This window comes from Amphiura filiformis, chromosome 6 (assembly GCF_039555335.1).
Source record: "Amphiura filiformis chromosome 6, Afil_fr2py, whole genome shotgun sequence".
NCBI classification, from domain to species: Eukaryota; Metazoa; Echinodermata; class Ophiuroidea; order Amphilepidida; family Amphiuridae; genus Amphiura; species Amphiura filiformis.
In genome coordinates this window covers 66,052,984-66,073,405 of record NC_092633.1, presented here as the reverse complement: position 1 = coordinate 66,073,405, position 20,422 = coordinate 66,052,984, and the positions used below count along the sequence as shown (strand labels likewise).

Below are 20,422 nucleotides of genomic sequence, written 5' to 3'. Positions count from 1 at the left end.
CGGTACCCCCAATTTTTTTTTGCGCGATTTGCAGAGCTTTTTATTTTTCATAACATATATAAAATTTAAAAAATTTGATCGATACAATTTTTTTCTACAACGCAAAAGGTCGTCTATTTTGAGAAAATTGCTGATTTTGCCATTGAAGTGTACAGAGATTTTTGGAAATGTACACCTCTTTTAAAACGGCTGTAGCTCAAAAGTGAGGTCCGGCACCCCCTGTTTTTTTACTGATTTATTATCTACACATATTAATGTACAAAATATGTCAATTTAAAAAAATTTGATCGAACGGTTTAGTTACGACGGTAAACCCTGTTGCTCATTTTGAAGAATGCTGGTTAACAAAAAGCAGGTCTTTGTCTCATTTCGTGAACAAAGATACACATACCATTGTTTCCTTTCGTTTCCTTTATAATCGGTTACCCAACTGAAGCTATAATACCAGCTTTATTGCGATGTCGCACATTGAAAACAGACACTTGTGCACAACCAGAGAAGATCTGATTTAATCAGTTGAGCTGCTTCAATGAGTGTTATCTTGGTTTAATAGCTTTTAATGGGGTTTAAGTCCTGCAAAGGTCGAGATGAATTCTACTGTAGACATGACTGCATCATGACAATTATTGAGGTGTGTGAGTTTCATCATTTGAAATGCCGGCAGAGATGGATTTTTCATAAAAGTATAGAGAAGGTTCGTCCTTTGTGTCACAGCATGCATTTACACTGTAAATACAGTGCTTAGGATTTAAACACTTGCAAGTAAACTAAACACGTTTAAAGTCTAAGCACAAGTATTTTTTGTGTTTAAATCTGTGATACATCTTTCCTCTGCATGTTTAGATTGCAAACATTTGAAGTTCTAAACAGTTGGTAAATATTTACGTGTTTCGAAGTTTGATACTTCCAGTTACATGTTTAGGATTTAAATGCATCGTGAATACATGAAAAAAATGTAAACACAAAATAGCTAAACGTTTAGTAGAAAACATGTTTACAGTTTTGACGCCTATTCAAAAGATGCTCGTCAAACTGTAGGACACCCGCTTCGAAGAGTAACACTTCCAGTTACATGTTCAGGATTTAAACACGTCCATGTTTTAAATAGCGCGGTTTTGTCCCACGTGACATAAAAGAACAATTTCGATTGGTCAATCAGACGCAGCTCGCAGACGATTTTGACAAAATTCGATCTTTTGTGCCGTAGCCGAGAAGGAAGCAATACGCATTTTGTATCTTCAATCAAATTGGACAATCCTTTCATTAATTTGCTCGGAAAAGAATGGTCATCTATGGAAGAATATGACGAGAGACAAGCAGAGTATTTGGGGAAGATGTTGGAGAGGTATTGAAAGGTAAGACGGCTTATTTATTGTTATTTTCATGATTTCATATGAACGCACACGTACCCGGGACTCGCCATTACATGGTGATTAAGCTTAACAAATAACAGTCATCTAGCATGTTAGCATGTTGTTAGCATGTTGTTAGCATTTTGGATGCTTTTGGACAATGTAGGAATTACGTCAGTATTGTGTGACGATTTAATTCTCGGACAGGCTGAACGCAACAGCGAAGATTAAGATGATTGTTATTTGTTGCTTAATCATCATGATCATAATCATGTAATGGCGAGTCCCGGTTATGTGTGCGATCATATGAAATCATGAAAATAACAATAAATAAGCCGTCTTACCTTTCAATACCTCTCCAACATCTTCCCCAAATACTCTGCTTGTCTCACTCCATACCTCTTCCATAAATGACCATTCTTTTCCGAGCAAATTAATGAAAGGATTTTCCATTTTGACTGAAGATACAAAATGCACAGCATGTAAACATGTTTAAATCCAAAACACAAATCAATCTAAATGCATCATAAGGCTAAACACATTTACTGTTTCAATCCTAAATGCTTGTCAATCTAAACATGTTTAAACTCTAAACAGGAGTGCCCTAAACATAAAATTGACCTATAAACGTTACAAAATGGGGACGAGATCGGTGTTTAGATTTCGTGTTTAAGGTCTAAACACTGTATTTACAGTGTATGTCCACAGTATATGGGCAAACCCACAGCTACGTAATGAAGAAGATTAAAATTTACTGCGGATGATCCTTGAGGAAGTTATATCCTCTGTAATAATGACATTTTTGGGTAAAAATTGTGGTAAAAATCACATAAAAAGTATGTTTTTCAACCTAAATATCTGATGTAATATTGAAATGTTTCACTTAATCCCATATCAAGAATTATTTAGCATTGCAAGCTCTACATCTGTGCCAAATTTGGTGTATTTCCTATCAAAGAATGTAGGATTTCTCCAATATATTGCACAGTGCGGCTGGACGACGGTGATCAAGGATCCATGTGTTATGATGCCTTTGCACTGTAAATTACAAGTCTATTACACACATGCAGTTTTCGTCTATTTTCAGTAATAGCAATGTCACGCCAAAACGAATCAAGCTATTTCCATGAAAGTCACAGAATAAGTAGGAGACATGTGTGGCATTGTATTGCACTTATTAAAATTAGATACACTGTTAACTATATATTTTTGATATTTTGTTCAAACGCGGTATAAATCATTCTGGGACACCCTGTATCTACGAAAAAAGCTTATTCCCAAAATTTCAGTTGATTCCGATATTGCGTTTGCGAGTTATTCATGATTGTGTGTATTACACTGCTCCATAGACAATGTGTTGTAATTTCGTTCTGGTATACCAGAACGAAATTCAAATTTCACGATATCTTTGCTAAATGAATTAATCTGCAAGAAATGTTTTGTACATAAACATTATGTAGCCAGAGCTTTCCAGTGACATGATATAAGAATCTCAACTTTATTTGAGAAAAGTGGGGGGATGACGGGGATGATGCTGTGGATCACAATCAATCAATCTTTATTTCATTCAAAATACAACAATACAATAACAGCAAAACAACACATTTGAATGAGGAGATGCTCAGAAGGCCAAAAAGGCCTGAACAAGCACCCCCTTAACCTTAGCCTAAGTTTCTTAATTTGTCTAATAAAATACAATTACATACATACAAACACCCCCCCCCCCCCCCACCCTCTTTCATACATTCATGTAGAACGAACTAAGCAGGAAAAAAATGATGAATAAAGAACATGCAGAATATAAATTAGGATTTCATAACATTTGCTCACGTACGTATATCGCACAAGAAAGCTGACATTTTGTGAATATAGTATAAATGCTAAGAGATCAGTTAATTTTAATAGATTTTTTGTTTTAAAAGGGAGAAAAATAAAAATAAGTAAATCCAAACTAAGAGGTATTAAGTGTACATTTCTATAAGGTTTGTTTTAATTTGGGATCTAAAGAGTTTTACTGATGTAGCCGTTTTGGCGCATCTGTCAATCGAATGCCATTTTCTTGGCCCGGCGGTTCTTATTGTTTTGTTAGCAAACTCTGTTTTTGTAAGACAGATCTTGTAATCTTCAGCGTTTCTTGTGTGATACCTGAGGTGATTCCTCTGCTCAACAAAATAACAAAATCACGAAATACCTCTTTAATGTGTGTGAGAAATTTTTTGCAGAGAGTGATGAATTTTATGATGGGCTACAACATCACCGTCAGAAAGTCAATAAGAAGGAGAAACTTATCCTGATGGGGGATTTCAATGCCAAAATAGGCTCTGACACGGGCTCTGACAGTAAAGCTTGGACCCCCGCAATGGGCAAGTTTGGTATTGGTAAGATCAACAGCAGAGGGGAGAAACTGTTGGAATTCTGCATGCTCAACAAGTTGACAGTCTGTAACACCCACTTCCAGCATAAAGCCTGTAGAAAAGTAACATGGGCTTCACCTTGTGGGAAATACAAAAATATGATTGACTTCGTCATAACTCAACAGGAGAACCTAAGTACCATCCAGAATTGCCGACCATACTGCTCAGCTGATGTGGGCTCAGATCACAATCTAGTGATCGCTAAAGTGGTGTCAGCACCAGTCAGAACCAAACGCCTGAAAACAACTCCGAAAAGCTATGACGTCAGTAGACTTTCCAACCCCCTGATTGCAGAAGAGTTCAGAGCCAAGATTGGTGGTACTTTTGAACCCCTGCTTCAACTGGAGGATACTGATGTAGAAGACCTGTGGGCTCAGTTCAGAGACACGACAAACAAAATTACTGAAGAATCAGTTGGTATCAGGAGGGCTCGACAAGTGAAGGGATTGCCTGAAGAAGTCAGGAAAATGTGCCAATGCACTTGAGAAAAAAGGCCAGAGTCTTGATGTTAAACAACCCCTCAGCTCCAAACAAGAACTGCTATCGGAAGCTGAACAAAGGGGTCAAATATCAAGTGAAGCAGTGGAATAAATGGAAGAAGCCCATGCAAAGAACATAAGCCATGATCTCTTCAAGAAAGTCACAAAGCTAGCAGGTGATAAAACCAAAGTTCAAACTGCAGCCAAAGACAAACATGCTTCACTGAAAACAACCCCAGGGGAAGTAATGAAGTGCTGGGAGGAATACTTCAGTAAACATCTGAATACAGAATTCCCCAGAGACTGTAATATACTTAACTCCATCCCGGAGCCTGTCAACCCTGCTACAGAAAGTGTGCTCTTTTCAATAGATGAAGTTGAAGAGGCTGTCAAGAAGCTTAAAAACAGCAAAGCGTGTGGTTGGGATAAGATTTCAGCAGAAGTGTTGAAAGCAGGAGGACCCATGTTGAAACAAATGTTGTTGAAGATCATCAACACCGCCTGGGTTGAGAGAAAAATCCCTGAAGACTGGAGTAAAGGTCTAATAACCCCTGTATACAAAAAGGGCGACAAACTGGACCCAGCCAACTACAGAGCTATTACCCTCCTGTCAATCCCGGGAAAAGTATTCTGTAGGATGGTTCTTAACCGAATACAACAGACTGTAGATAACCATCCGAGAGAGGAACAGTGTGGGTTCAGGAGTTCCAGAGGCACCTCAGATGCGGTATTTACAGTACGCCAAATCTATGAAAAGGCTAAAGAAAGACGCATTCCAATACACTGGAACTTTGTAGACTTCAAAGCAGCATTTGACACCATATGGAGGGAGGCCCTTTGGAAATGTCTGCGATCAGTCGGAGTAGACACCAAACTGGTGAACCTCATTGCAAAAATGTATGAGCAAACCAAATGCTCAGTTGTGGTAAATGGAAAGATCACCGATTGGTTTGAAGTCCTAGTTGGTGTTAAACAGGGATGTCTTCTCTCACCATGCCTCTTCAATCTATATCTGGAGTTTGTCATGAAGGACATCCAAAATCTAGGCTCAGGTGTGCAGATGGGTGACATGTGCATTAACAACATCCGATATGCAGATGACACCACACTCTTGGATATGGACAAAATGCAAGATCATGTCTGACGATCCAAGAGATATCATGCTGAACCAAATGACCATTGACAAAGTAAATAACTTTGTCTTTCTGGGTATAGCAGTGTGCCCTCAGTAGAAGAGGATATTAAACGTCGCACAAAGTTGGCAGCCTGGGCATTTGGTAGATTGAAAAATACCATCTGGTCTAACCATGACATCACCAGATCGCTGAAAGTAAGGATCTACCAGTCCCTCATCCTCCCTATTGCCACCTATGGGTCAGAATCATGGGCGCTACGTGACTCCGATCGACACAGACTGGATGTCTTTGAAATGCGATGCCTTAGGGCAATGCTTGGAGTTTCCCTACAATCCGCAACAACTCCATCAGACAGAGTCTCAACATCACTAGCTCCATCAATGATGTTATCTGCCGGAGACGTTTGAAATGGGCTGGGCACATCTTCCGGATGCCTCTACATCGGCTTCCCCACCAAGCTTACATTAATGACTTCAGCAAGAAAAGACCACCAGGTCGTCCACCAACCAGATGGAAGAGCGCAAAGGGCCACACCGGCCTGCGCATATAAGTCAAGTCAAGTAAGTAAGTCAAGGAATTTTTTATGCAATAATTCTTTATGCAACAATTTTTATCAACATTAACGAGAAAAGATATTTCAAAGTACCGAGAATCATCTTACATGCAAGCTTTCATTTTCAATATCGCGCAGGTTTTCAAATTTGAACAAAGCCTGATTAAATGTTTTGCAAGAAACAGATTTAAAAAGAACAAAGGATTTCACACAACAAAATATGAAGCCCATTGAAAGTTAACCACTAGCGCGCATTGTGTTGAATGATCTTTCTTCAAACTTTCTTCGCAATCAGTCAACTGATTCCAGTAAAATTGGGGTATAAAATGCAAAATAAGATGAGCTACACTACGATGTTTGGAATTTTGGATTCTGATGTCTATTTCTCGACTTACGTCGAAATTGATTCGATTGGTAATTTTCTCTGGGACACCATGTAGATATAGGCCTACATATGTATGTTGCGACCGCAGCGAGGAAATTTTGCATATTACATCGTTTCCGTACTGTTTTCCTAAGCCTTTTTAGCGCGTTTTATTTAAAAGGCGCCCCATGAATGTGTGCCAAAATCTCCCCCCCCTCTCGTCTCGCCAAAAATTGCTTGCCCTCCCCCCTTCCGCTTGGCAAAAGGCAAGTTTTGTTATCTGCTTCAATCATTGTGTCTCTGTATACTACCTGTTGTGCATGAAAGCATAGAAAGTTACTTCAAATGTTTTAGTTTTTTTGTACTCAAAATCTCTTTCATACATGTTGATGTTCTATGAACAAATTGAGGCGAGACAAATGGTGACGTTCCTTACAACCAACTGAAAGTGGTCATGTGTATTGATATCATAATCATTTAAGTCATGTGCGCCTATAAATAGGTAACACAATAATATGGATATGAGAGGCAAAAATGCATTTGAGAAACCACAAAAGACCAATTAATTTCTTTAGTTTTATTTATTTTATAACTTTTTATAAATACTTTAATGCAAAACTCTGCATTGAAATATAAAACAATATTTTAGTAATGTACAATACAGTTATTTACAAGTTGCTGAGTTATGCATCAGCTGATCAGTTTTCCGGCGGATCAGTTTTATGTAGGCCCTACATTGTAATAGATTGCAATAAAACATACCTGCAATTTATGCTGAAATGAAATACACTGCAAAAACAAGTGTTTATATTTAAACACCATATTGTGTTTATCAGAGCAACACTTAATAAACACATAATTCATGTTAATGGTCTAACACTGATGTTAATGGTTCTAACATAAATGTTCATAAATTAACACTTGGTGTTATATTACAAACATTAGTGTTTGTAATATAACACCAAGTGTTAATTTATGAACATTAGTGTTTGACCATTAACATGAATTATGTGTTTATTAAGTGTTGCTCTGATAAACACAATATGGTGTTTAAATATAAACACTTGTTTTTGCAGTGTAGAAGTCGATAACTGATGGATGTAAAGGAACATTTTCAACACCCCTTCGTTCACTAATACTCTATTAATACTAATTAAAGCCCCTGACTAAAACATGCTCTGGGAAAAAGAGAATAACATGTAGGCCTACACACTCAGATTGCAGTGAAAACTTTTGTTTAATAACCTGTTAACCTGATTACATATTGGTTAACCTGGTAAAAGCATAAGGCATGAAAGAACACACACAACAGAAAATTATACGTACAGAATATACATATAAAATAGAAATTATATAAGTTTTAGTACATGTACATCAGGATCTTGGTAGGGGTCCCATGTTCATAAAATAGATGGAGAATTAGTTTAACAATAGTGGTTAACATGGTGATAGCATTAAAGCATGCAAACACAACAGTTTTTAATACAGGAAAATACTTGTATAGAACAATCCCAAATATACATTATAAAATATTATAGCAGTCAACTTGAACAGAACATAATTATTATTTTATACTGTAATTTACAAGCATTCAGATTATGAAGCTGCCAAAAAAGCCAATTTAAGTAAAATGCAATGACTTGATTATAGTTTGTGTAATACATGTCAACCTGGTTAGCACACTTATTATTTTGTTTAACCTGGTAATAGCATAAGGCATGAAAGAACACACACAACAGAAAAACATGAACTGAAAGTTCCAAATATACATATATCTACATCAGTCAGATTCGGTCTAATCTAGCATGGTTTAAAGCAAGCATCAATTTGAAGTCGAGGATTGAGGTGGGTAGGTTCAAGCTTCAAATTGACACTTGCATAAGACACACATGGATCTTGGTTGGATTTCAATGCTCATAAAACAGTCAAGAGTGACCCTAAAATGACCACTTTCAATGGACCAAAATGTGATTAAGAAAGTCCCAAACATTCATTTCCTTTCAGAAATTTTGAAGAAAGAAATCAGATCTTTTACATTTTCAGGTGATTCACAGTGATTTTGATCTCTGCTTCCATTTTTCTTACCACTAGTCTTACATTTTCATGTGCAAGCAAGTAAACTTGACAAAAATCCAAGCCAGCCCTGTCACTTTGACAAACTTGAACAAAGTTGTGCACCACTGGGGCATTGGGGGTACAATCAACTGAAGAAGGAATTTTGAAGGAAGTTGAAGGAAGAAAAATAATTCTATAGGAGAAAACAAAATTATCAAAATGAAAAATGCCCAATACAGTAAACTCTGTTTAGGTGCCTCTCTCATGCATTCAGATAAGCTAGTGTTAACTTATCATTACAATGATTGTGTTAATTTCTCACACCTCATATCTGGCTTAATTGAATTGTATTTGTTAGAAATTATTAGGATACACTTCCTTCCTTCCTGATTATGAACTTACAGAGAGTAAAACACTTGATATATATATCTCCATTCAACTTCCCCTTCATTTGGAAAGAAGACACATGATTTAATTGTGAAGGGTTAATTAACTTAGTTTACATTTCAAATTTTAATAAGCTATTTTGATGACCAACAAACATACCATGATGGCAAACAAATGTTTTCAACTGAGTAGCAGGGACCCCTATATAGTAGCTTATAGTCTGTTTGCATTCATTCATTGAGGCAGTAATTTTGACGTTGTTTTTATTGTATCTCTGAATGTAATGATGATAAGTATTAAAGTACAAATGTTAAAAAGAAATAATGCAAGGAAAGGAATCCCAATCCAACTAGCATATCAGAGTCCTGTAAAAATGAGCAGAAATTGAAAAACTCACAAAATTTTATTTATTGCCTCGATCGAGGAATGCAACAGAATACAGACTATAGAATGGATCACACAAAATAGAATCAGTAAATAAATATGAGTGGCGCACTATAAAACTGCACAACTTGCATGGCACACAGACACAGCTCATCAAGAACTCGCCCACCCACACCTCAATCATACTGTACAGTGTACACCATCCACTACTTGACAAACACTAATTTGTGACCTGCTTCCACAAAATGAGCGTAAAGTCGCAAGTTGGGAGTGTCAAGACTTTCCAACTGTTAAGTTGATGTTCTTTGCTTTAAAGACACCTGTATTGGCAGCAGTATTAGTGTCCTTTGCAGAATTGAATACAGAGTACAGCATATTCCCTATTCACATAGGACATACCACTGACTATACAGGTGTCTTCAAACAATGAAGGTCTCAAAACCACCAACTTGCAACTTTATTCTCATTTCGTGGTAACATTTGAACAATGAACAGAACCATGGCTCTCTGATGCATACATGTATTTCAATAGCTCAAAACAAATCCACATTAAATTTACTCAAACAGTAGAATTATAAATTACCTAAACAACATTTTGCAATCAAATAAACAAATTAACATGTGTAGCACCAGATTCTGCATATTTTTACAAATTGTTTTTCATACATGAAGTACCGGGTACATCTTATTTGTCACTTCATCTCTTATCCACCCTTGTGATTAGAAATACCAATGAGGTAGAACCAAAGAGTACCAACTCCCATCCCGAGTTTGTGTATCGCTCATATAGGGCAAATAGCAGGTACTTTCCCGGCGCCCCAACTCAACACAAAAGTTGGCCACCATGAGAGTTACCAAATCTTTCAAACACCCCTTTTGCAATGATTTTTCATCAAATTTACCCCTTTTTTCATACAAAATCAAGGACAAAATTGGGCCAAAAACAACCCCTTTTGTGTGGTTTTCAAATTTCAATGACTAGAATTTCCAACACCCATTTTAAATGACTATAATTTCAAACACCCCTTTTTCAATGACACTAAATATTGTCAAAAAATTACTAGATTTTCCCTTTTATCCAAATTTCGCAGACAGTGCAAATTAAATACCTCCTATTTTGCTGATTTCACAGTCAAATCTCGCGGACAATCCAACTTAAATACCTCCTATTTTGCCAATTTCACAGTCCTTGCTACTGGTAAAAACATTACCCCTTTTCCGCACTTTTTGGTAACTCTCATGATTGCCAACTTTTGTGTTGTGTTGGGGGGGGGTACTTCCGGATAATCTTTGGGTATAATCTCTAAAAATAACTCTTTAGAACACATTCCATCCACGCACCCTCCTTATAGCAACACCCCACCAAAAGTTCAGTCTTCCTCTATCTTCTCTTCTTTGGTAGCTCATACTATTTCTCAAAGCACATTCAGGTTTATTTATAATAGCGCTGCCTGCAGTCGCATCTTTTCTGGCTTTGACATCATCTATGACCTGTACCCATGGGTAGCCATCCACAGGGGTTCCGTCATCCTCCTCACACATATTGCACTCTATTCTATTCACCCTCTCATTTTCTTCATTGCACTTATTATCCATGTCACAATGTACCTGTATACACTCACTAACTACGTCATTCACACACTCATTTTTATCTTTCACATTACCCACATTTTCCTCCTCACCGTTTCTCTGAATCTCATCAACACACACCTCTTCCTCAGCACCATCGGGGTCACCCCGTACTTCAATACCACACTCTACCACATCCTCTTTCTTGCCCGCATCATCTACCAGATTTATTTGATGTTTTGAAAATTGATACCCTTCAATGCACCCACCCTCTAGAGATATCTTGACATTTTCTTCAAACTCTTCCTCAGACATATCTGGAGAAAATATACAAGTAAGAGGATCTTCCAAATTTGGGTTGTACAGAAGAAACAGGATTCCTTGAACTACATCCTCCAGATCCCTTTCCTCAGTCCAGAACTCATCCAGTAGATTGAGGCACACCTCTCCGTCATCTTCAAGGGTATCTATGTTGGGATGATAGATCCTGGTTTGACAGAACACACGTGGTGGATTGCTAAAAACAGTTGCATCTGGTTTCACCTGTAGAAAACAAAGTAGAAAACATACTTCTTATTTAATTTATTATAATACTAAAAAAAGTTATAAAACTAAGAAAACCCAATCCTTGCCAATTTGCTTTTAAAAATACTATTTTCAGGGTTTTTCACAATAGAATTTTAAGTAAAACATCAGTGGTACTGGTAGAGCTCTTTATGACTCAGGTTTCAGTTTCTAGTTTACATTTCCTTTGCAAAGTTGTGGTTTAGTTAAGTTTTTGATTTATACGGATGCCAGATAATATCGGAAATAGTAAGTCCAATATAAATTGATTAAACTAATAGTTTGTATACATGTAATATGTACATTGTGTATTGACTTATTTTTAGTTTTTTGTTTGTTCTTTTATATTTATGTTGCATCACATGATGACATATCTGCAACTTTTGCTATATTTAATATACAATTTTTAAATAGTACTATTTATTTTTCCATGGGTATTTTTAACAACAATAACAGTGTACGAAGCTTACCTCAAAAATGAAATGTCCACCCTTGTATAATCCATCAGATGGAGTGATGGTCACTTTGATGCAAGTAAGATCATCTTCCCAATCTGTCACAGCAGCTTGACCACCAGACATCCCTTGGATATTCTTCAGGAGCTGGTGGAAATCTTTGGCCAAAGTCCGGTTCTCCATCTTGTTGTCGCGTCGTTTTCAAACACAAAATAAAACTGGCAAATGTTCTCTCTAGACTATGGTAGGAGTGTGGATTAATAAATGCTACCTTAGAATCATGTGAATTTTGACTATCTCGCTTAACCCTTGGTTAAACGATTGTGTCTCTATATTGGAAGTCATGAACTAGAGTCAACTTAAATTTTTGCACACTAAGTCCCCTCCAGCTGCAAGTGCAAAACGCAATAGGGGATGATGTGATCAGATCAGTTTCGAAGCTATTTCCTCTTCTCCATCTCCAAATAATTCAAAATTCCTCCTCCGCCGGGTCTGGTTACTGTTCTAAATGTTTATCCCATGTCGTATTTTGTTGGTGGTTGTGGAATAATATATGGGACTTACAGTTTTTATATAGGGAAATACAAACGATTGCACCACGATTTACACGTTGCATCAGCATGCAGGTTGTTTGTTGTTATTTTCCTGTCTGTCAGGGCTAAAAATAGACCTTACGTCATTGTGAAATTATCCACTGTTGATATCACGACAGAGTCAATCTCAGTAGATTTATCTAAATAATAATACTGCATTATAATTTTTCTGAAATAATAATAATAATAATATTTCCTGCATCAAATTAAAAAAGAATGAGCATTTTTCGACAAGAAAAATCTACTTCCTGTGGAAACAAACAAGCATTTCCCCGACACCAAATTATCTCATGTACAGAAGACAAAGTTAGCACTCCCATAGTTCTTCGACCATTATAATTTCAAGGAACACAGATTGCAGATGATGTTTTCTTACCACGAGCTGTTTATAGTTGACCTAAAATGGCTACGAATTGAAAAAAAAAAAAAAATGAATTTGGTCGTGAATAAACACCCATATATCTACCAAAATACTAGTCCTACCTTCAATCCAGGTGAGTAATATAATACTATTTACCAGTTTCTGTTTTAATGTTTGACTTTTAGGTTTAGTTGGTTTTAGCTAGTTCAGAAACTCATACCTAGAATTTTTTCTCATGTTGAATTTTGCATGTTTGGGCGTTTCTTTAGGGGTTTTATTCTTACATGTTATAGCTGCCTTGTGGAAGTACAGTGTTATAACCCTAACCCTAACCCACCCAGAAGGCAGCTATTACATGTAAAAATAAAAAACCTAAAAGTAAAAGGAATGCCGAATTTTGTTAACTACAAGTACAAACATCATATCATGAACATCAAGTTAGTAGTAGGTATGCTAGGACAGGTCAGGTGAATTCAAATTTGCCATCAAACTGCATCATTTCATATATCAAATTAAAGCCCTTTAAAACAAAGCCAAAACTGAAAACCATTTTTTCATAGCACTTTCCGTAGCAAAGTTACATCTTGTCAAAGATTGACTTTCATCAAAAAGTTTCAGCTAGCAAAATTCCCCAAAACGGCATTTCGGGGGTGTTTCTAGATCTTAAGTCTCATTATGATCTAGCAGCTTTTTTTTAATGGAACTGCTATCCAAATCCCTCTAAAATTCCATGTGCGGGTGACTTATCACCATAAAAAATCACATATTTGGGTCAAGTGAAGTATAGAAAACATATTTATGTAGGTTTCTTTCTTCGGGCACTTGTTTTAAATTTGGCTGACTAGCAAATGTGTTAACTAAGGTTTGCCTGGGTTGCCTATTAGTAGTACATGTAGGTATATGTTAGGTATGTGAGCATTCCTTACCTGAGCATGCGCAATATTCAGCCTCTCTCAGCATAGGAAATCGCGCACCAGCGCCATTTTGGAAATTCATTACCGGTAGTAAATTTTACGGAAAAAAAAAAAAAAAAAAATTTGGGGGGAATTAGATCGAGTTAGAAACAATTCCAAAGCTTACAAGGTCAAGTCAAAAGGTTTAACTTGATCATAACCCGGAAGAGGTCAGATGATTCGCACGTGGTCGCTGCAAATTTTGGCGACTTTCTAGTAGGTTTGAAAGTGACGATCTCGATCTATTTTTTTTCGGAAATTACTCTCCAAATATCTAATTAACGGAGTTGAGCGGTAAGTTAAATGAGCACGCGGTATATAAAGGTAGTTTTTTGTACATAAAAATGTTTGGTTTGATGAGATTGGATGGATGGCTTGCGCAAAAAGTGAATAACCTGGGGACTTTGTGTAGTACGAATTCGGCGACTTTTGCCAGTGAGTGAACATGTTTAACCCGGCATGGTTTATGTATCACGGTACTAATTGAATGGGCTCATGCTGTGGATGCTGGGATAGATTCTCATTCTGCGCCGACTATGAGTCGGGGGAAGAAGCAAATTTGGACCTTTCCTATTCCTATCCCATCATGCATAGCGCTAGCAGATTTTTGCTATGATAGATGCTGAATGACTACATTGTTTTTTGCCATTTTCCTATTTGATTTCCTAAAAGTTCAAATTGATGGGGGGGGGGGGCGTACTCCTATGACGCTACGTCATGGGGGGCTTGAGCAGGAGTGGCCCCATTCTGATGATCAAGTGAACTGGCCCTCGAGTTTCCGCAAATGATCTTGAATAGGGAGCATCGCCAGCCAGTGCTCCAAAGGGTGCCTGCTCAATTAAACTTACGCTGGGGAAGGGGCAGGGGGTTCATACTTGATCAGCTGGGGGAAGGGGCAGGGGCTCATACTTGAGCAGGAGTGACCCCATTCTGATGATCAAGTGAACTGGCCCTTGAGTTTCCGCAATGATCTTCGGAATAGGGAGCATGCGCCAGCCAGTGCTCCAAAGGGTGCCTGCTCAAGACAAAACTTACGCTGGGGAAGGGGCAGGGGGGTTCATACTTGAGCAGCTGGGGAAGGGGCAGGGGGTTCATACTTGAGCAGGAGTGACCCCATTCTGATGATCAAGTGAACTGGCCCTTGAGTTTCCGCAATGATCTTGGAATAGGGAGCATCGCCAGCCAGTGCTCCAAAGGGTGCCTGCTCAAGACAAAACTTACGCTGGGGGAAGGGGCAGGGGGGGTTCATACTTGAGCAGCTGGGGGAAGGGGCAGGGGGGGTTCATACTTGAGCAGGAGTGAACCCATTCTGATGATCAAGTGAACTAGCCCTCGAGTTTCCGCAATGATCCCCCTTGTATCAGTGAAAAGATATACTCCGGTGGGTAGTATCAAAACCGTGAGTTTTTCAATGACAAAAAAATAAAAATAAGACACTTGAACACAAATTTCATCGTTTTTAATAAGTTTTTCTTTATTTTTGCATTTGGTGTTGGCCCTCACTGCGGTTTCCCCAGGGACTGCCTTTTGAGGAGAGCGACAGCAATCGCTCTCCACTGCTCTCCTTAAATCGGATATAGGAGAGTGATTTAGTTGACCATTCTCTCATTACATTTTATTGTAAATGTTCTAAACAGCTCTTGAAGAGCTATTTAATGCTCTCCTGCAAATTCTAAAAGACAGTCCCTGGTTTCCATCCTCTGTAAAAGCTGGAATCTGCATCAGAAAACAGAAATAAAACAAAATGTAACTCATACATGTTCATTTGTATATTAGGGGGCTATCATTTTCTGTGGAATGGGGCTCCCAAATTTACAAAAAGTCAGCATCAATAAAATTGCAACCCCCCTATTTCGGCCACAAAATTTTATGACCCTCTCCCCCACCACCCACTGATACAGCTTACATGTATCCCCTGAAGAGGCTAAAATTGTATTCAGTCTTTTTGAATTTAACACACTATCTGTGGTCATCTTGCGACTCCCTACATTTTGGTCATCAAAAATGTTAGGACCCCCCCTATTTTTCATTCCAAAAAAGTATGCCCCCCCCCCCCTTTCCAAAGAAAATGATAGGCCCTTATGTTCACATTCTAGGATTACATTTACAGTTCAGTACTGGTAAATAGCAAGTGCTTGTTTCTTAAAATTGTGTACTCGCAATGCACAGTATAGGCCTATAAGCATTTTAATATGTGCATGCACAAAAAGTTTATACAGGAAATTGGCTGAAAATTTTAGACATTCAAATTAGCATATCTCCGCAACCACATGTCGTATGACATTCATTTATGCCTCATCTGTTTTCTTTCATTTAGCTCTTTAATATGAGATTACTTTGATGAGAATCAAAAAAAGTTCAATTTTTTTTGTATTATACCTATATATATGTATGGAATATAGACTCGCTTGCCAGTCTCGTGTACGCCGTTTGTACACAGAGACTGGCATATGCCATTTTGTGTGTCAATGGGCTTTACACACTTAACGTTTTGCACAGCTCAAACATTTCAACAATTTTTTTTTTGCAATTCAGTCAATTTATATGAAATTGGTACTCACATATCTCCAAATTATAGTTATCTTATTCAACAATGTATCCAAGTAAATTAAACTTGGAATTTTAATTTTTCTTACTTTCATGATCTAAGTGAAATATTCAACCCTAATTCTGCTCTTAACTCGAAACTAAAAGTAGGCCTACAACTCTATACATTGTAACTATAACTATAATAAACTCAACTATAACTCTAGACTGAACTAGAACTCTTTTAATTATAACTCCAAATCCAGTAATAACTCTAACTACAACTATAAATCCAACTATAATCCAACTACAGTTATAAATGATTATAAAATTGTGACTACAATTACAACTACAACTATAACTACAAAGTCAATGATAAAAATAAATTTACTCCCAAATGACTACAATTTGTTTTGTATGTTAAAGGAGTATTTAAGTGATCTTAGCATCCTCTTTTTATGAAATTTTTCAGTAGATATAGCTTTTTCAATGTTTTTCCTACCCTTTCACAAAGTTAAACCCACCCCTAAAACTTACTACATGTATACAAGCCTACCCTAGCCCAACTAACCTTTAACCTAACCCAAAACACTTGCACTTACCCCCAAAAGGGAATTAGGGGAAAATTGATTTCACCTGAAAATCGGACCTATATTTAATGTTTAAATGCATGAATGTGTTATAATGTTTTAAATTTTTACTTTATTTTGCCTCATTTCATCAAAATTGTTATTTTTATTGCTAACAAAATAAAAGAGAAACTTCTAACATAATTTCGGAAATTGAAATTTTTTTCGAAAATTCTAAAAATACCAAAAAAATACATTAGAGTGCAAAAGCTTTTTTCTTCTGGGTAAGAATTATTTTCTTACATGCAACAGCTTTTTTCTTGCAAGTTAGAAATTTGATAAATAGGTCATCATATACTGAAATGCATGCATGGACCTATTTATCAAATTTCTAACCTGCAAGAATAAAAACTTGCTCGTGGGCTCAGATATGTAGGGCCTACCCATAGACAATGTATCTATGACATTTGAGTCATATGATCACATATTTTTGGCACCAGGGGACCCCCAAAATGACAAAATCACACTTGCCGTTTATTAAATGACCAACTTTGGGTGCTCATAACTTAAAAAGGAAAGCAGATATCTGAAATTTAGAGCCAGATTCTGAAAATTTGACAAAAGGTTAGCTAGAATGCAACATTGCAACTTTATATTTGTTTAGAACAAGAAGTTATGAGCTGCGAAGTTGGCAAAATCGCCAATGACACTTTCATGCGAGAAAGTGCCAAAAGGGGGGAGTCCGGGGCAAACTTCAAACAGCCATTTCTCAAAAACGACATGACATGGCCTATGAGGGCAAAATTTTGTAGGGGTTCATTGTGGCCACAAAAGATTATTCAGATTGAATTTCATCAAAATCTGAGAGGGTCACCTCCAGGGGAATTTTTCAGAAAATTGGTTGATGTGTTTGGTCAAATTGACTTCTTGTAATATTATTTGCTCCACATGAGGGGTTTAGCACTGACACCTGGGTGCAATATATGGAAACATTTATCAGTCTACAAAATATAAACATTCTGACACATGAATTTGACAAACTGCAAATTGGTTTTTGCTTGACAAAGTAAGTAAAACAGGACTCGTGTCTCTGCCAGCTAGCTCAGCGGAGGTAGTTTTTTCTTGCACCTGTAAAATAGCGCACAACATTTCACCATTTCAGCGATTCAGCGTAGAGGTAGATGTAGAAACATTTGGGATCATATTTTTCAAAAATGGAATTTATAAAGGGTTTCAATGTATTTTGAAAATGATGGTTTTGTGTGAATTTTCATAATGGGTGCAGCTATCCTTGTTTTGAATAGTGTCTGACCGATCAGGTCCTTATCTGAATCGGATCAATTCCTTTTGATCTGCCGATTCGATCACCGATCACTAATTCCCCAATTGTAAACAATGGCTGCCATCGCCATGAGTAAATTTCACCCGTATGTTGAAAGGGTACTTATACGCAAAGTATTACCATAATTATGTATGCTCTGAGCACAAAAATACACTCCCGTGCTCATTTACAATACTTAATTTGACCATGATTATTCTAAGTTCAATTTACCTTTTCCCCCTGATATTCGCCCCATTTTAATATTGTGTTTACAATCGGTTCATTATTTATGATAAGAAATAAGGTACAGCTAGGATGTACCTCATTTCCTATCATATATACTAAACCGCTTGTCTTGAGTCACTGAAATTTCATTGTAGTAATTGGATTCCTTGCCCCAATAATATACATTACTTTTGTTACCAGTGTGTTATTATTTTTTGAGAAAATGCAAAAATAGTCACATATTTACCACAGGGGTGTAGTAGGCCCCTACCCCCTTAATTTATTTATTTATGATGAAATTTATTATTTATTTATTTATTTATGCCTCCACTGGAGGTACATATGTTTACTGGTTGTCTGTCCGTCATTCCCTCCATCTGTCTGTCTGTCCAGTGTCTATCCCAGGTTGTGAGTGCAATTTCTCGGAACTGGTAAGGCATATAATAGTGATGCAATTTGGTGAAGGGGTAGCAATTGGCAGTCTTCAATTTCATTCTATCATCATATCAAAATATGGTACCTAATTTGCATAATTTATGCATCAAGCTTAAATACCTTGTGCAGGTACCAGACTACCAGTCCTACGACGAGTGCAAGTGCTGCACCCAAATGCATGCACGCCAGTTGTTACGAATTTCATTTTTTTCTGCCAATTATAAGCTGAATTATTAATAATTTACTATAGCAATGATTATGATTGTTGCTGGGTGGCAATTTGCTGCAGATGGATAACAGTATTTAAAATCTATGGTTTAGTTGGCTTCCATTTCACTGTTATTAATATAGAATTTCCACACTGATTCTCATTTGTACTAGGTGAACCATGATTCAGCTGAAAGTTTTGTAAATGTACCACAATGAAACAAAATAGAAACCGATTGACAGCATCCAATTAAAACATCAACTCAACATGGATGACCTTGGACTGAGAGAAGATAGTGATGATGTCAAACATGACCTCAGTGACAGCAGCAGCCCGAGTCAAAGAGGCGGCGGTTAATGTCTGATTCCTCATCCTCACTACCGGAAGAACCAGATTCCTTTGGTAGTCCAGAACCACCTATACCTATGCCAGTTCCAGATGTGAAAAAAGATGATGAAGGAACCGGAATTATGATGCCAACAGCACCTGCTGAAGAGGCTAAGGAGAATGATGATGACAAAGATAAACCTAGCACATCTACCAGTGGTATGGAAGAGGAGGGAACATCACATGGGGATGGAGACAAAGGTACAACGGCTGTAGACGATGCATCTAAAGAAGAAAAAAGTAAAGAAGAAATGGCAGATGAAGAAAGACAAAGAATGCAGTATGTATATAAAAACAACTAGACATTTACTTGCCTACATAGGCCTCTATATATATTTATAAGGGGCAGTAATTAATTATTGTCATGTATACTTTATCCTGCTATTTGCTTGCTTGCTGCTGTGTTTTGTTTGTTTGCTCTCCAAACAAGAAATGAATTCATACATGTATGTTCAAACTTCAAAGAACCAACCAAGTAATGATTTTGTGTGCTCAAAAACACACACAAAATCACATGTAATGTATGTGTTGTTCTTATGATCTTGGAGTTGGTTAATTAAGAATAGAAATGAAATGGAAATTACACTATGGTGAACATTTCAACTCCCAAAATTGATAACACTTTGAACTTGGTAAATGATATTAACTGATGTGGGACCTTATTCTTATGACTACAGGTATTTAAAATCTGTAAAGAAATATGGAAAGGGAAGGGAGAAAGATTTTAAGTTTCAGCAATAGCATGGGGAAAGTACATGCCACCTTTGATTGTTAACTTTGTTTTCTTTGTTAAATTTGTTTCAGAGTTTTGGTTTCTTCGTTCTCTGAGGAGCAACTGAATCGATATGAAATGTACAGGAGGTCATCATTCCCCAAAGCAGCAATTAAAAGAGTAAGTTATATGTTTTGGTACCGGACTGCATCTTCATCTTGAATCTCTTAAATCATTTTGGTAGTCCAGAAAGCCTTTGCCATTAATCCCATCTGACGTTTTATTGATGCGCATATGTGTGCATTAATGGTATGTCATCATGCATTCAATGGCAAAGGTTATTAGGATTGATCAAAATGGTCTATTCAAAAGATCATGTAATAAGTTTATTTATTTTTGTTTTGAGAAATCCAAAAATTT

The 20,422-nt window shown here is 37.0% G+C and overlaps 3 protein-coding genes across 4 annotated transcripts in view; 2 read left to right on the top strand and 1 right to left on the bottom strand.

Moving 5' to 3' along the window:
* The first annotated feature begins 3,645 nt into the window (after window positions 1-3,645).
* LOC140154710 (craniofacial development protein 2-like) lies at window positions 3,646-4,251 on the top strand. The gene has a single exon (XM_072177277.1). The coding sequence runs from the start codon at window positions 3,646-3,648 to the stop codon at window positions 4,249-4,251; it is 606 nt and encodes a 201-aa protein (XP_072033378.1).
* Window positions 4,252-7,516: 3,265 nt separating this feature from the next.
* LOC140155847 (uncharacterized) lies at window positions 7,517-12,382 on the bottom strand. The gene is made up of 2 exons (XM_072178837.1): window positions 11,728-12,382; window positions 7,517-11,236 (listed from the first exon to the last, which is right to left on the bottom strand). Exons 1-2 carry the CDS (start codon window positions 11,893-11,895, stop codon window positions 10,442-10,444), a joined length of 963 nt encoding a protein of 320 aa, XP_072034938.1. The 5' UTR covers window positions 11,896-12,382; the 3' UTR covers window positions 7,517-10,441.
* A 285-nt stretch (window positions 12,383-12,667) lies between these two features.
* The window catches only part of LOC140155848 (transcription initiation factor TFIID subunit 11-like), a 35,480-nt gene continuing 27,725 nt past the window's right edge, over window positions 12,668-20,422 (top strand). Inside the window, exons 1-3 of one of the 2 annotated variants that reach the window (XM_072178839.1) lie at window positions 12,668-12,799; window positions 19,077-19,570; window positions 20,095-20,182. In XM_072178839.1, the coding sequence (XP_072034940.1) occupies window positions 19,260-19,570; window positions 20,095-20,182 (399 nt within the window). In that variant the 5' untranslated portion in view covers window positions 12,668-12,799; window positions 19,077-19,259. The remainder of the gene's footprint in view (window positions 12,800-19,076; window positions 19,571-20,094; window positions 20,183-20,422) is intronic. The other variant, XM_072178838.1, reaches the window with a different exon arrangement.